Raw genomic sequence first — 13582 nt, forward strand, 5'->3', positions numbered from 1 at the left:
ATTCAAGGTTATATGCAATCGTATTTTTTTTTTCAGATTATATTAAATTATGCATACATGTGATTTATATGCCCTGCTTCACATTTAAATGAATATTCGTGTAAAATAATTCCTAATAGGCGTCAACTACTGCCTTTTTAGTTAAAAAAAATCTAGTTAGTTTCCATTAAAAGCACGTGTTTTTTGCTGCATGGGCTTGATTGTTTTTTCTTTTTTGTATTGTATTTGTTTAATTACAATCAATTGAAATTGTCTATTAATTGAACGGAAATTAATATGCTTTCATTTATACATAGTTTACTCTGTAACTGTACAACAGTTATCATATTCCCCATGGAATTTAATGTAAAGAAGCTCGATCTCGATCGAAATTCTATAACGTGTACACTTTTATCAGAATGTACAAATTATATTCAATTAAAAATTACCTATATATTAATTAGAGTTTGCTCTACTAAGAAATATGAGTTATGCATGATAGGGCATAGTATATAGTAATTTCCGCTAAATATACGCTTGTCTAAATATATTTCTATATTTTGAAATATGACACTCTATCATCATCATATCTATATATGTATGAGACATGGATGAAAAATCGGATTTTTAAAAAGTAATAAAATTTGGTGGGGAATTTTCTACAAAAGTGGGCTCGTGATTTCGTGAGTATCGAGCCTAAATGTTACCCGTTATCGGTGTTCATCACTGATTTAAGCAATATATATTACATAAATATAGAAATAATGAAGATGGGTTCCCTTTCATATGTATCTACTAACCAATTTTATTGATTGAGAAATAAATGTTAGTCCATAAATAAATAGAAATAAATGTTAGTCCATAAATAACAACATGCGGTTCATTACATATTTATCCTCCTAAAAGTATACTAGACATTTATAATCGTATTACGAAAGGGAATGTTTTTAAACTAATAACTAACAGTAAATATCTATTTTCATCCTAAAAGTATGCTAAATAGTTAAAGTATATTAAAAGCAAAAGCAAATTTAATTATACCCTAAACCACATAGTGGTCAGGGTATAATAAGTTTGATCGGCCAAAAAATGTGCCTACCAGAAATATTGAGTTTAGACCCCATAAAATATATACCGATCGACTCAGAATCACATCCTGAGTCGATCTAGCGCCTAACCTATCACAATGGACTGAATAGTCTAAGTGAGCCTGAATTTTAATCGGGCTGCCACTTTAATATATAGAAATAAAATTTTGAATATAATTTTTATAGAAATAAAATTTGGCAAAATTTTTTATAGAAATAAAGGTTTGAAAAAATTATCAATAGAAATACAATTAAAAAAAATTGTGTAGCAAACAAAATTTTGCAAAATTTTCTTTGAAATAAAATTTTGCAAAATATTCTATAGAAACCAAAATTTTGACTAAATTTTCTATAGTAATAAAATTTTGAATACATTTTTTATAGCAGTGAGTATCAGTGAGCATCAGTAAGAAAAAAATTTTGAGAAAATTTGCTATAGAAATAAAATTTGACAATTTTTTCTTATAGAAATAAAATTTTGAAAAATTATCAATAAAAATACAATTTTAGAAAAACTTTTGTGTAGTAAATAAAATTCTGCAAAATATTTTACAGAAACAAAATTTTGACTAAATTTTCTATAGAAATAAAATTTTGACAAAATTTTCTATAGAAATAAAATTTTGACCAAATTTTCTAATAAAAAAATCTACTACTATAAAATTATGGCAAAATTTTCTATAGAAATAAAATTTTGACTTAAATTTTTATAGAAATAAAATTATCAATAGAAATAAAATTGTGAAAAAATTTTTGTGTAACAAACAAAATTTTGCAAAGTTTTCTATAGAAATAAAATTTTGCAAAATATTCTATAGAAACAAACTTTTGACTCAATTTTCTATAGAAATAAAATTTTGACTAAATTTTCTATAGAAAAAAATATTTCTAGTAATAAAATTTTGAATAAATTTTTATAGAAATAAAAATTTGACAAAATTTGCTATAGAAATAAAATTTTGACAAAACTTTTTATAGAAATAACATTTTACAAAATTTTCTATAAAAAACAACTTTGAAAAAATTTTCTGTCAATATTCCACATATGTTTATGGCCTTAAAATAAAATTAAAAAAAAATAATTTCGATTGTACGAAATATTTCAAATAAATTGATATGGGCATTAAAATGGATCGATCCAGCCCATCTGCTAGTCTAACATTCTAGGAAACATAAAAAGATAGACGTAATTGGAAGTTGATTTTCATTTACAATCATGCTGTACATTGATCGAATGAATAACGCAATGGAAACTAATTTGCGTAAAAACTTGCTTAGTTACCAAAATGTGAAGTGTTTTAAAAAATTTGGTTTAGCCGGAGTCGGAGTCGAGCAAAATTTTTACGACTCCGACTCCTACTCCAGCAAAATCTTCAGACTCCGACTCCAAGACTCCGACTCCGACTCCGGCTCCACAGCCCTGATAAATCTATTGCCCTATTTGCAGAAATTTGGATTTATTACCCACAACTAATTGACCGATTTCCTCTTTTGTAATAATGGACTCAATATTAGTGGCATACTAACTCTTTTGGTGCAAAATAAACTATAGCTCCTAATATTAGACATTTCTGCTCAGATTGTGACAAGACACCCATAAACTTGTACCCCCCTTTATGTTCTCCAAAACCTATACCAATGATACCCCACAAATGCTTATATTTACTAATTCAGTAGGGGTGGTTTAGGGTATGATATAGTCGGCCCCGCCCGACTTTCTACTTTACTCACTTGTTTTACTCAGCTACGTTAAGACATTTTTCTACAATTGTGGACTCGTGATTTCGTGAGTATCGAGCCTAAATGTTACCCTGTTATGGGTGTTCATCACTGATTTAGACAATATATATTACATAAATATAGAATTAATGAAGATGGGTTCCCTTTCATATGTATCTACCTACCAATTTTATTGATTGAGTGCTTAGAAATAAATGTTCGTCCATAAATAACAACATGGCTAAATCAACCATGCTGTTCAAACGGTTCATTACATATTGACCCTCCTAAAAGTATACTAGACGTATAATTGTATATTTAATTGTATTACGAATAGCAATGGTTTTTAAACTGATAACTAACAGTAAATATCTATTTTTCATCCTAAAAGTATGCTAAATATTTAAAGTATATTAAAAGCAAAAGCAAATTTATTTGTACATATATTTTCGATCGTAATATGAACTTACAAAACTTGCAAATTTAATTATACTGTGGCTTGTTTTTTACAGTCAATTACAGTCATTTTTAATAAAAAAAATCCAATGCAGAGGAAAGAACTATTCCATTTTTATACCCACCTCCATAGAATGGTAATGGGGGTGTAATAAGTTTGTCCTTCCGTTTGTAACACATCGAAATATCGATTTCCTACTATATAAAGTATATATATTCTTGATCAGGGAGAAATTCTAAGACGATATATGCATATCCGTCTGTCTGTTGTAATCACTCTACAGCCTTCAATAATGGCGCTATCGTACTGAAATTCGGCACAGGTTCGTTTTTTTGTTTGCTGGCAGGTCAAGTTCGAAGGTGGGCTTTATTTGTCCAAGTTTTCATATAGAACCCATATAAACCGACCTCACGATTTGGGGTCTTGGGCTTATAAAAGCCGCAGTTTTTATCAAATTTCCCTGGAATTGGAAATCTAGAGGTAATTTAGGACCATATCGGTCCATGTTTTGGTATAGCCCCCATATATGCCTATCTCCCGATTTTACTTCTTGGGCTTCTAGAAACTGTATTTACTATCCGATTTTCCATGAATAGGTGTGGCGAAAATGGGGCGTATCGGTCCATCTTTTGGTATAGCCCCCATATAGACCGATCTCCCGATTTTACTTATTGGGCTTCTAGAAACTGTATTTACTATGTATCCAAATTGCCTAAAATAGCAAATCTAGAGGTATTTTAGAACCACAAAAAGGTGTGTCGAAAATGGGGTGTATCGATCCATGTTTTGGTATAGCCCCCATATAGACCTATCTCACGATTTTACTTCTTGGGCTTCTAGAATCAGTATTTACTATACAATTTGCCTGAAATTCTAAATATAAAGGTATTCTAGGATCACGAATATGTGTGGCGAAAATGAGGCGTATCGGTCCATCTTTTGGTATAGCCCCCATATAGACCGATCTCCCGATTTTACTTCTTGGGCTTCTAGAAACTGTATTTACTATCCGATTTGCCTGAAATTGAAAATCTAGAGTTATTTTAGGACCATAAATTGGTGTGTGGCAAATGGGGTGTATCGGTCCATGTTTTGGTGTAGCCCCCATATAGACCGATCTCCCGACTTTACTCTTGGGCTTCTAAAATCCGTAGTTTTTATCCAATTTGCCTGAAATTGGAACTCTAGAGGTATTTTAGGATCATTAAAAAGGTTTGCCGAAAATGGTACTTATCAGTCCATGTTTGGGTATAGCCCCCATATAGATTGATCTCCCGACTATACTTCTTGGACTTCTAGTATTCGTAGTTTTTACCCAATTTGTCTGAAATTGGAATTATTCTTCTAGAATCCGGCTGACCACAAAAATGTCAGCTGAATATGGTGTATGTCGACCCATGTTTTGGTATAGCCCCCACATAGACCGATCTTCCGATTTAACTCCTTGGGCTTCTAGAAACCGATTTGCTCGAAAATGTAAATATACTGGTATTGTAGATCCTTAAAAATATGTATCGCATTTATTTTTCGGTCCATTTGGTAAGGCATCGAAATAGACCCATTTCTCTTCTTGAGCGTACACCCAAAGAAAAAATATTTTTCTCCGGAATGAAATTTTAGGCAAACGAAATTCCCCTTTCATATGAAGTATTTTCGTTTAGAGCAAATTTATACGAATGTTTGAAAAGCGATCCAACGATACTCTCTAAAATTAGTGTCAAAAGAAAACTTTGCTTGTCTAAAATTTCGTTCCTCAGAAAAGAAAACTCTTCTTTCAGTACATAACAGGTGCACTGCTCATGAAAATGGCTTGAAACTGAAATTACAATTTCCAGATTTTACTACTCGTAATCATTTAAATAATGGCGGTAAAAATCTACAGATTTAAGATTTCAAATCACGGCGTTATTTCATCATTTGCACGATATGTTTATGATTTCACCACAACTCAAACAATATTGGTTCTTATAAATCCAGAATCTGATCTAGTCTTCATAGGTAGAATCTTTAAATTTATCTTCGGGATAAAAACTTCGTGCTTCACAAGTGGAAACTAAAATTAGAAGTCAACAAAAAACAATAAAGAAAGATCATCTTTTACGGAACCTAAAACATTCACACTACAAATGAAATCGCCCTATTTGACATTTGAAATCTCCATTTCGTATGAGAAGAACGATATCAAATCTCGGAAAAGTAGGAGCCAATGGTTAACACTTCGACCTTGCTTGCAAAGGTTCATGATTTTAATCCCAGATTCAACCGACTACCGAAAAGATTTTACAAAAACACTAGTTATAATAATTTTAGTTTGTTTTAAAAGTTTTTTTTTTTGGAGATTAGTAAAATTCAGAAGTTCGATTTTATCGCCATCTAAAATGATATGAGGCTTGAGAAAATACGTAGCAAAACAATTGTAAGAAAAGGCTTGCTCACGGCCTATATACATTGATGGCAATGCAAGAGGGATTACCGATAATAAATAAATCACAAAAACACATAAAAAAACAATTGTCAAATGTGAAGGGATTAGTGTGCCCATGGCATCCCTAATTTCAGTGTTGTATTCGCACTGCTTCACAATCAACAGGGTGTTTCGTGTGAAATAGTTTTACAATCATCTGTTCAGTAAATTGTTTACAATTTTGAAAGCGTGTTTGTTTACAATTACCACGCGTTTAAATATTTCAAACAAAAGTTTATTAATATTAAGGAAAATTGAGGCAAAATGTCTATAGATTATGGAAATTTATGTTCAGTTATATTGAAACAGTGCTTCGGTGAAACTGTGCAACTCGTCGGTGATTGTCTATTTGCAGCAAATGCTAGAACATTGAGCAATATTGTGAAGACCACAAAACTGACCAGGCGTGAGGTAAGGACACAGGGCTGAAGTTTGTAAATAATAAGATAAGACATGACCATTTTCTAGGCATCGACTGCCCTTGGTATCCTTATAAAATATCAATTAGTTAACTTTCAAACAAATGAAGGTAATGCTTTTGTTGCCGAATATTCCCTCAAGCGAGATGAGATATTGTATATATTACGATACTCCAGGTAAGTAATGTACTAGTTCCTCAAAGAGTAAGAATCTTTTTCAAATGATATTTTAATTTATTTCAGATATGTCCATCTCATTCAAACAAAATACGGATCAGTGGGTGCAGCCATAGCGGAGGAACTACTCTACAGTGGTTCCCAAACTGCTTCAAATACCTTGTTGAAATGTATGGCCAATAGTGAAATAACAGAAAAGGTCGAAACCATACGTGACACATTCTTCCAAATGATTCGCGATAATTATTTGATAAAACTACCCATGTTGGTGAACACTGAAACTGGTGAACCTGATCCCGTGCCAAAGTTACACATTGAAGATTATGATTTGTTTAACCCACCTGATATTGATTTACCTACACTGTCGAAAGTACATAATGGTACTTTACAACCAACGCAACTTAGAGATACTGGTAAATGAAATGCAATCGTAATATAAATACTAGGGTTTTGAGTATATTAAATATTAGAGACGATTACTCTTTCTTCTAGGTGTGTTTTGGCAACTTAATTTTAAACGCTTCCATCAAGACTTTCGTGACAGTCTAATGATATCTGCCGTTGAACGAAAATTGGGAGCTAGTGCAGGAGAATGTTTCAAATTTATATTGAAACAAATGTATGAACGAACAGATCCTTGGCAAAGAGTATGTAGATCCAAAAACAAACAAAATATTTTTCTACAATTGAAATGTCTTTATATTACAGCAATATTCCAATCCTTTCACTGTGGTTGAAGTGAAACAATTGGTGGAGAAAAATTCAAGTAATTTAGATTTATTAAGACATTTGGATCAATATGTGGCTTTAATAGGTATACGAAATAAAAATCCTCTATGAAACATGAATGTTTAAAAAATTTTTGCTTTCTATTTCAGCTGATGATTCTTTACATTTTATACGAAAAATTGGTGAAATGGGTGGAGGTCAATATGTCGTAGACATGTCTCCTGCTTTTGAATCTTTAGCTTTGGCTTGTATTGAAAATGTTATCACAGAAAGATTTGGTTCCAAAGCATCGCGGATATTTCGTGTGGTTCGTATGAAAAAGTATATCGAGCAAGAAGAATTGCAAAAAGAAGCCATGATACCTGCCAAAGAAGCTAAACTCTTGTCATATAATCTATTTCAAGAGCAATTTTTACAAATTAAAACAATACGCAAGGCTGGTGGGGGTGGTACTGGTCCAGCCAAAGCATTTTATTTATTCTATTTGAAAAACAAACAGGTAAGAAGTGGTGCTTGTTATTTTATTACGATATTTCAAATACAATCTATATATGTTTTGTTTATTTCTAGATTACCAAAATGTTATTGGATATTTGTTATAAATCTTTGTACAATGATATAACACGTTCCAATTATGAGAAAAATGAACATAAACGTTTAATTGAAAAGTCCCAGAAATTGGATAGCATTGTTGCTACCATGAAGGAGAGGGGAGAATCAGAAGAATATATAGCAGAGGTAAATATATTTGTTAAAGCTCGTCTCAAAATATTTACAAAAAATGGGTTTGGGTGCACAAGATTAATATAAAATTTATTTCAATTAAATATTTTTTGTTTTCCCAAAATATTACCCACATCAGTTTAAGGTATTTTGTTGGCTTGAAAAATCAGCTGTTTGAGTAGTACTTATTTCCGAAGTTTTTGATACATCGTGGTCTGGTTAAGTTCCTCGATAGATATTTTATGTAATGGCATATAGGTTAGGTTAGATTAAAGTGGCAGTCCGATTTAGTTTCAGGCTCACTTAGACTATTCAGTCCATTGTGATACCAAATTAACTAAAAGTACCTATTACATATGAGCACTTCTAGTTTTAACCGCTGTACCTTCTCGATTATTTTCTTCTGTTGAACCAACCAGATTGTTCCAAAAACATTAGCAGCAATGACATGTAGCGTGTTTTTGTGCTGTATTCTACGTTGTAGTGAAACCACTTAGAGAAGCTTTGAAACTCTCAGAAATGTCACCAGCATTGATGAGAGGGTATAATCCACTGATGAAAAACCTTTTGGTATTTGGTCAATCCACGACCCCGTGTATACAAGACAGACATGCTAACAATTGCACTACGGTTGCTCCCCCATCTGCCATATCTCTCTTCGAAAGACTTCCATGGTAGTACAACTATAAAACAGAAAAGAAAACTCTTCCAATATTTCCCGACTGCTTCTTTATGACCGTTCCTGTTGCCAGGATGAGCACAAGGCCCATATTTAATATGAGGTTTTTTTACATTGCTTCAGATCCTATAAACTCTAGTACTGCTTTTGTTTCTAAACCACTTATTGATCTCCAAAAGAATTTCGTTCGTCTTCCGCTGCTTTTGTTTGTTTTTTGTCTGAAAAACACGAACGTGAGATGGGTAGTGTAGATCATAAAAGAAGCAAATACGAGGGCGGTTCGGAAACTTCTTAGCCTATCAATGAAAGAGAATAGTTAGTTTTTCAAAAATATTTTTATTTTTCAATATAATCTTCTGAAACTTCAATACACTTAGTTCAACGCTTTTCTAGCAATTCTATCCCTTGATTAAAATAGTTTTCCTCAAGATCTTCAAAATAGTGGTTTACAACTGTAATTGCATCTTCATTTGAGGTAAAACGCTTGCCAGCAAGGATTTTTTTTTTTTAAATTTGGGAACAAGTAAAAGTCATTGGGAGCTAAATCAGGAGAATAAGGTGGATGGTCAAGCAACTCGAACTTTAATTCGTTGATTTTAGCCATTGTTAAAACACTCTTGTGCGCTGGTGCGTTGTCTTGATGAACAATTATTTTTTGTGTGTTGTAAGCATTGCTGTAGAGACGGAGCCGGAGTCGGAGTCTGAAGATTTTGGTGGAGTCGGAGCCGGAATAGTAGAAATTTTGCTCGACTCCAACTCCGGCGAAACAAAATTTGAAAAATTCCTATATTTGTAACTAAAGAAACATTTGACAAATTAGATAGATTAGGGTTTTTTTTTTTTCAAAGTGTATTTATATGCATGAAATTTCACGGTGATATAAAAAGTAGGTTTTACTAGAATGTGAACTGAATTGATCAATTGTATTGTTCATTTTTAATATATTAAAATATCGATATTTGACCTATATGTACTCTTGATAAAGATACAATTTTAAGGCAATACAGCAGTAGAACCTAACGTTCTGAATTTTTGGCAGGCATGTCGAGTTCGAAGATGGGTCATAACGTACGATTTTGTGATATAGCACCTACATATAAACCCATATTCCGATTTGTTTTAAGAAATTTTTCCCTGTCTAAAACTTTCATTTGTCAGAAATTTTGAATTTAGAGAATTTTGAGATCCATAAATAAATACGAATACCGTCGAGATAATTACTTGAAAAAGCTTGAAGCTGTAATTTTAAATTAAACCTCTGCCAACGTGCCATCTGAGCCGGTCTTTTGGGCCTCTAATGTCCATAACTGATAGACCATTTATAAATCGATGTTTCACCATTTTACTTCTATAGCAACAATATTCGTAACTGTCCGGCTATTCCTGTCAAATTGACTCGACTCCACAGCCCTGGTTGTAAGCCAGGAGGTTTTTCTCGAATTTGTACACTTAATAGATCCAAAAGGTTGCAATAGTACTCTGAATGTATTGTTTTACCCTTTTGCAGATAGTCAATCAATAAAATACCTTTGAAGTCCCAAAAAAACGTTGCCATAACCTTACCAGCCGATTGAATTGTTTTTGCCTTATTTGGGGCACTTCCTCCAACTTCAGTCTATTGTTTGGATTGTTCTTTTGTCTCTGGAGTATAATTTTGGATCCTTGTCTCACCAACAGTTATGAAACGACGCTTAAAATCCATTTTATTTCGCTTAAATCGATCCAAACAAGCTTGAGAAATGTTCATTCTTATGCGTTTTTGATCGACTGTTAACAAATGCAGCACCCATCTTGCAGAAAGCTTTCTCATCTGTAGTTCTTCATGCAAAATTAAATGGACTCGATCATTTGAGATGCCCATGATATTAGCAATTTCACGCACTTTTATTCGTCGATCATTTAATACCATATCATGCACTTCGGCTACAATTTCTGTTGTTGTTGCTGTTTTTGGACGTCCACTACGTGGTTCATCTTTAATGCTTGTACGACCACGTTTAAATTCAGAAACCCAATTTTTTACTGTTGCATATGAAGGAGCACTTTCACCTAACACATTCACCATATCATTATGAATTTCTTATCCCGATAAACCTTCTTTATGTAATAATTAATGACAGCACGCATTGCGGATACGTCTTTTTTGAACACCTGTTTCTATATGAAAGAGTTGCCAGATCGAAACAAAATTTAACATGTGTTCATACAGAGATGGAAGTTTCCAAAACACTTAATATTTTTCTGTTTATACCGCGCTTTTTGTGCTAGGCTAAGAAGTTTCCGAACTGCCCTCGTAGTGTATTCATTGAAATACGTCCAACAACTTCATAAGAAATTGACAGATCGGTTGATTTTGAGAATTATGGGGACCGGTTGCAAGGTTACGTTATTTATTGACGTGCTACTGTAACCTCTCTTAATTTATGAAATTTCTGGCAAAGTTGTTTCAATCATCCAATAGAAATTTTATGATGCGGGCATTTTAATGAAGCTCCGTTAGGCTTCAAGTACCAATTAACAGAAACGGTTTTAACTGAAAATTGTCTAGCAGTTAAGATCTTAACTGGTCTATGGAATGTATTGGCAAGAGACAGATAGTTCCATAGTGGGGTTTAAAATTTGGTTAGCTAACTTAGCTTCATGAAAATGGGGTTTACAGTATTTTTTAAGTTGTCTGAATCCAACTGTTTTAAATATATTTTTTTATTTTATTTCTTTTTTGTTTAACCCTTTCTATTATTCTTCCAGATACTCGAAACTTTAACACCACCAGAACGTGAAATTTTGGATAAAGTTAAAAATCGCATAAAGACTCTTTCAAAAGCTGAACTGTCACTGGATGACACTATATTTCTCCTACAAATGTACATATACCACTCGGCGCCCATATATGCATTGCCATCAAGTAAAAAATCAGCAAATCAATGAGTTTTGCTACAATCGTTGAATATTTTTGTCTATATTGATTTAGAATTTATTTTACTTTATTTATATATTAAAAAAAAACACGTTTATATTAAACAGCGATAACAAAAACAATGTTATAAGAATATATTAAACAGAAAATAATAATTTAATTTATAAAAAGAAAATTATAACAATTGTGACAATAAAAAAAATTACGTATAATTAAAAATTATGATAAAAATTTATATTTTTGACTATTTACACATAATATATGGTTTATGAATATATATAAAATAACTTATTAAATGCTTAGGTTTCCATTGTGTAATCCATGCTTCCGTTTTTCCTTGCATTAATTATTTGTAGAAATCTATAAATCGTATAACACATTTCTTTTCAATTGATTATAACTAATAACTAATTAATTTTCTATATTAGGTTAAATGTTGTGAAACAAACATATGTAGTTAATAATTAACTACAATAAGTATTGTGTATCATATATTTATAGATGGCAAATGATATCAGAATATTTCTTTTAGTGAAAAAATTCGTTTGTTGATATATGCATATAGTGCTCGGGGATGTAATGTGCTTTTGTTTTGTGTAATATATAAATTATATAGATGTTATGAATTCTTTCAATGTGAAGTGCACCTTTATCTTTTTTACATTTACATGGCATTGCCATTGTAGTGTTCATACATATAATCCCAAAATTGTTGTCTTTCCAATTCAGGATTATTTTTCATTTGAAGATTTGTAGTTATATCCATATAGCTGAGATTATCCATAACGCTATCGGGATTTATTGGTATCCAAGGTGTGGTAAGTAAATCATCATTTAAATGTGGCGGTGTGGGATTACTGAAAATAAAAAAAAAATTAAATTAATATTATTAATTGGTATATTTTTCTTTCATTTTGTTTAGTCATATTACCCATATTTGGCAAAATTCGTCCACATTTTGACCATACGATTTTTTACTAGAACCTCCATCGATTTAGGATCCAGACTCAAATTGAAGAAGCCAAACTTGAACAAATAGCCCAGTTCATCACCATGACATACTCCTGGACGCTGCAGACCCAACATACGTTTATATAATCCCAAGGCTCCATCAAATGAGAAACGATACATATAGACAGGCATATTACCATATTTGGCATGATTTCGTACGGTTCGTCTAATACCATGGACAAACATTAGATCGGTAAGTAACTGCAATAAAATACGTTACAAAAATATTAATGGTAAAATGAAATAAAAAGAAAAAAATGGGACAATATGTTTACAACAACTTCCATGAATCCGATTATTTAATATGGTTACACTCTCATTTGAATGTGTAATATATGCACTATAAATCTCTCTCCTAATTTTCGCATACATTGGAAAATTCACCGACTTGTGTTGACTAGTAGCTCTATTGGTAGATTTTGTAATGAAATCTTAGTCCGGCGTCCTATATAAGTCTTGGTATTGTTGGATGCACGATAAATTACTTTGCACTCCTTTTCGGACAATTCACAGTTATATCGCCGGCTGATGGCCAGTTATGCCTTCTGCAGTGGAGTGAGAGATGTTTTAGCGTGGTCTGCCCATATCTGATACTACACACAAAAAATTATCACCAACATTTTTTCAATTAAGCACTTAATTGAATTTGGAAACGGATTCAATTAATATGTTAATTGATTCAATTAATTATTTAATCAAATCCGAATAAAAACCAATTAAAAAAATGATTGATATTTGTTACGTTTCCAATTAAAATATTAATTGATTCAATCAATTTGTTAATCAATTCGGAAATAATTTTCAATTACAAACGTGATTGAAATTTTTTCCGTTTCCAATTACACATGTGATTGATCCAATCACCTTTGTGATTGAAATTGAATAATTTTGAGCAATGGAAAGAGCGAAAAGAGAACAAGAGAATGGGTATTTATTCAACAATGTATGATGGAGAGATCAGTCTGTGGAAGTAACTCGTAACGAACGGTTGGTTCTTTGTTTTTCGCGTAAATTGAAAAACATGATTGGCGACATTCTGTCTGCATTCAATATGTGTGCATAAATATTTTGAACGCAACAACAAATCATAGCAAAGGGTTGAAATAAATAAAGTGTGCAACAACAAACGACCACGTGGTAAAGGTTTGAAAAAAATATATGAGAGAACGCATTTGAAATTACCTGTGTTTGTGTTTTGTGGTATTGTAAAAATGGAAAAC

General features: G+C 32.0%; 2 protein-coding genes across 6 annotated transcripts in view; one reads left to right on the top strand and one right to left on the bottom strand.

The window, feature by feature from the left end:
• Positions 1 to 5872: 5872 nt before the first annotated feature.
• Polr3C (RNA polymerase III subunit C) lies at positions 5873 to 11586 on the top strand. Its single transcript, XM_075289096.1, has 8 exons — positions 5873 to 6118; positions 6176 to 6303; positions 6370 to 6716; positions 6796 to 6950; positions 7012 to 7117; positions 7182 to 7531; positions 7603 to 7770; positions 11183 to 11586. Exons 1-8 carry the CDS (start codon positions 5972 to 5974, stop codon positions 11360 to 11362), a joined length of 1581 nt encoding a protein of 526 aa, XP_075145211.1. The 5' UTR covers positions 5873 to 5971; the 3' UTR covers positions 11363 to 11586.
• Positions 11383 to 13582, bottom strand: part of LOC142220108 (esterase B1) — a 77564-nt gene continuing 75364 nt past the window's right edge. For all 5 annotated transcript variants that reach the window (XM_075289083.1, XM_075289073.1, XM_075289056.1 and 2 more), the window contains 2 exons: positions 12283 to 12563; positions 11383 to 12208 (listed from right to left, as the gene is read on the bottom strand). In XM_075289083.1, the coding sequence (XP_075145198.1) occupies positions 12016 to 12208; positions 12283 to 12563 (474 nt within the window). In that variant the 3' untranslated portion in view covers positions 11383 to 12015. The remainder of the gene's footprint in view (positions 12209 to 12282; positions 12564 to 13582) is intronic.

Source organism: Haematobia irritans, chromosome 1 (assembly GCF_050003625.1).
Source record: "Haematobia irritans isolate KBUSLIRL chromosome 1, ASM5000362v1, whole genome shotgun sequence".
NCBI lineage: Eukaryota > Metazoa > Arthropoda > Insecta > Diptera > Muscidae > Haematobia > Haematobia irritans.

Excerpts from the sequence above, each read along its gene's own strand:
- Polr3C (XM_075289096.1), top strand. The coding sequence starts at position 5,972 with ATGTCTATAGATTATGGAAATTTATGTTCAGTTATATTGAAACAGTGC. Across the intron at positions 6,119-6,175 it reads CAAAACTGACCAGGCGTGAG|GCATCGACTGCCCTTGGTAT; the intron begins GTAAGGACACAG and ends ACCATTTTCTAG. Across the intron at positions 6,717-6,795 it reads AACGCAACTTAGAGATACTG|GTGTGTTTTGGCAACTTAAT; the intron begins GTAAATGAAATG and ends TCTTTCTTCTAG.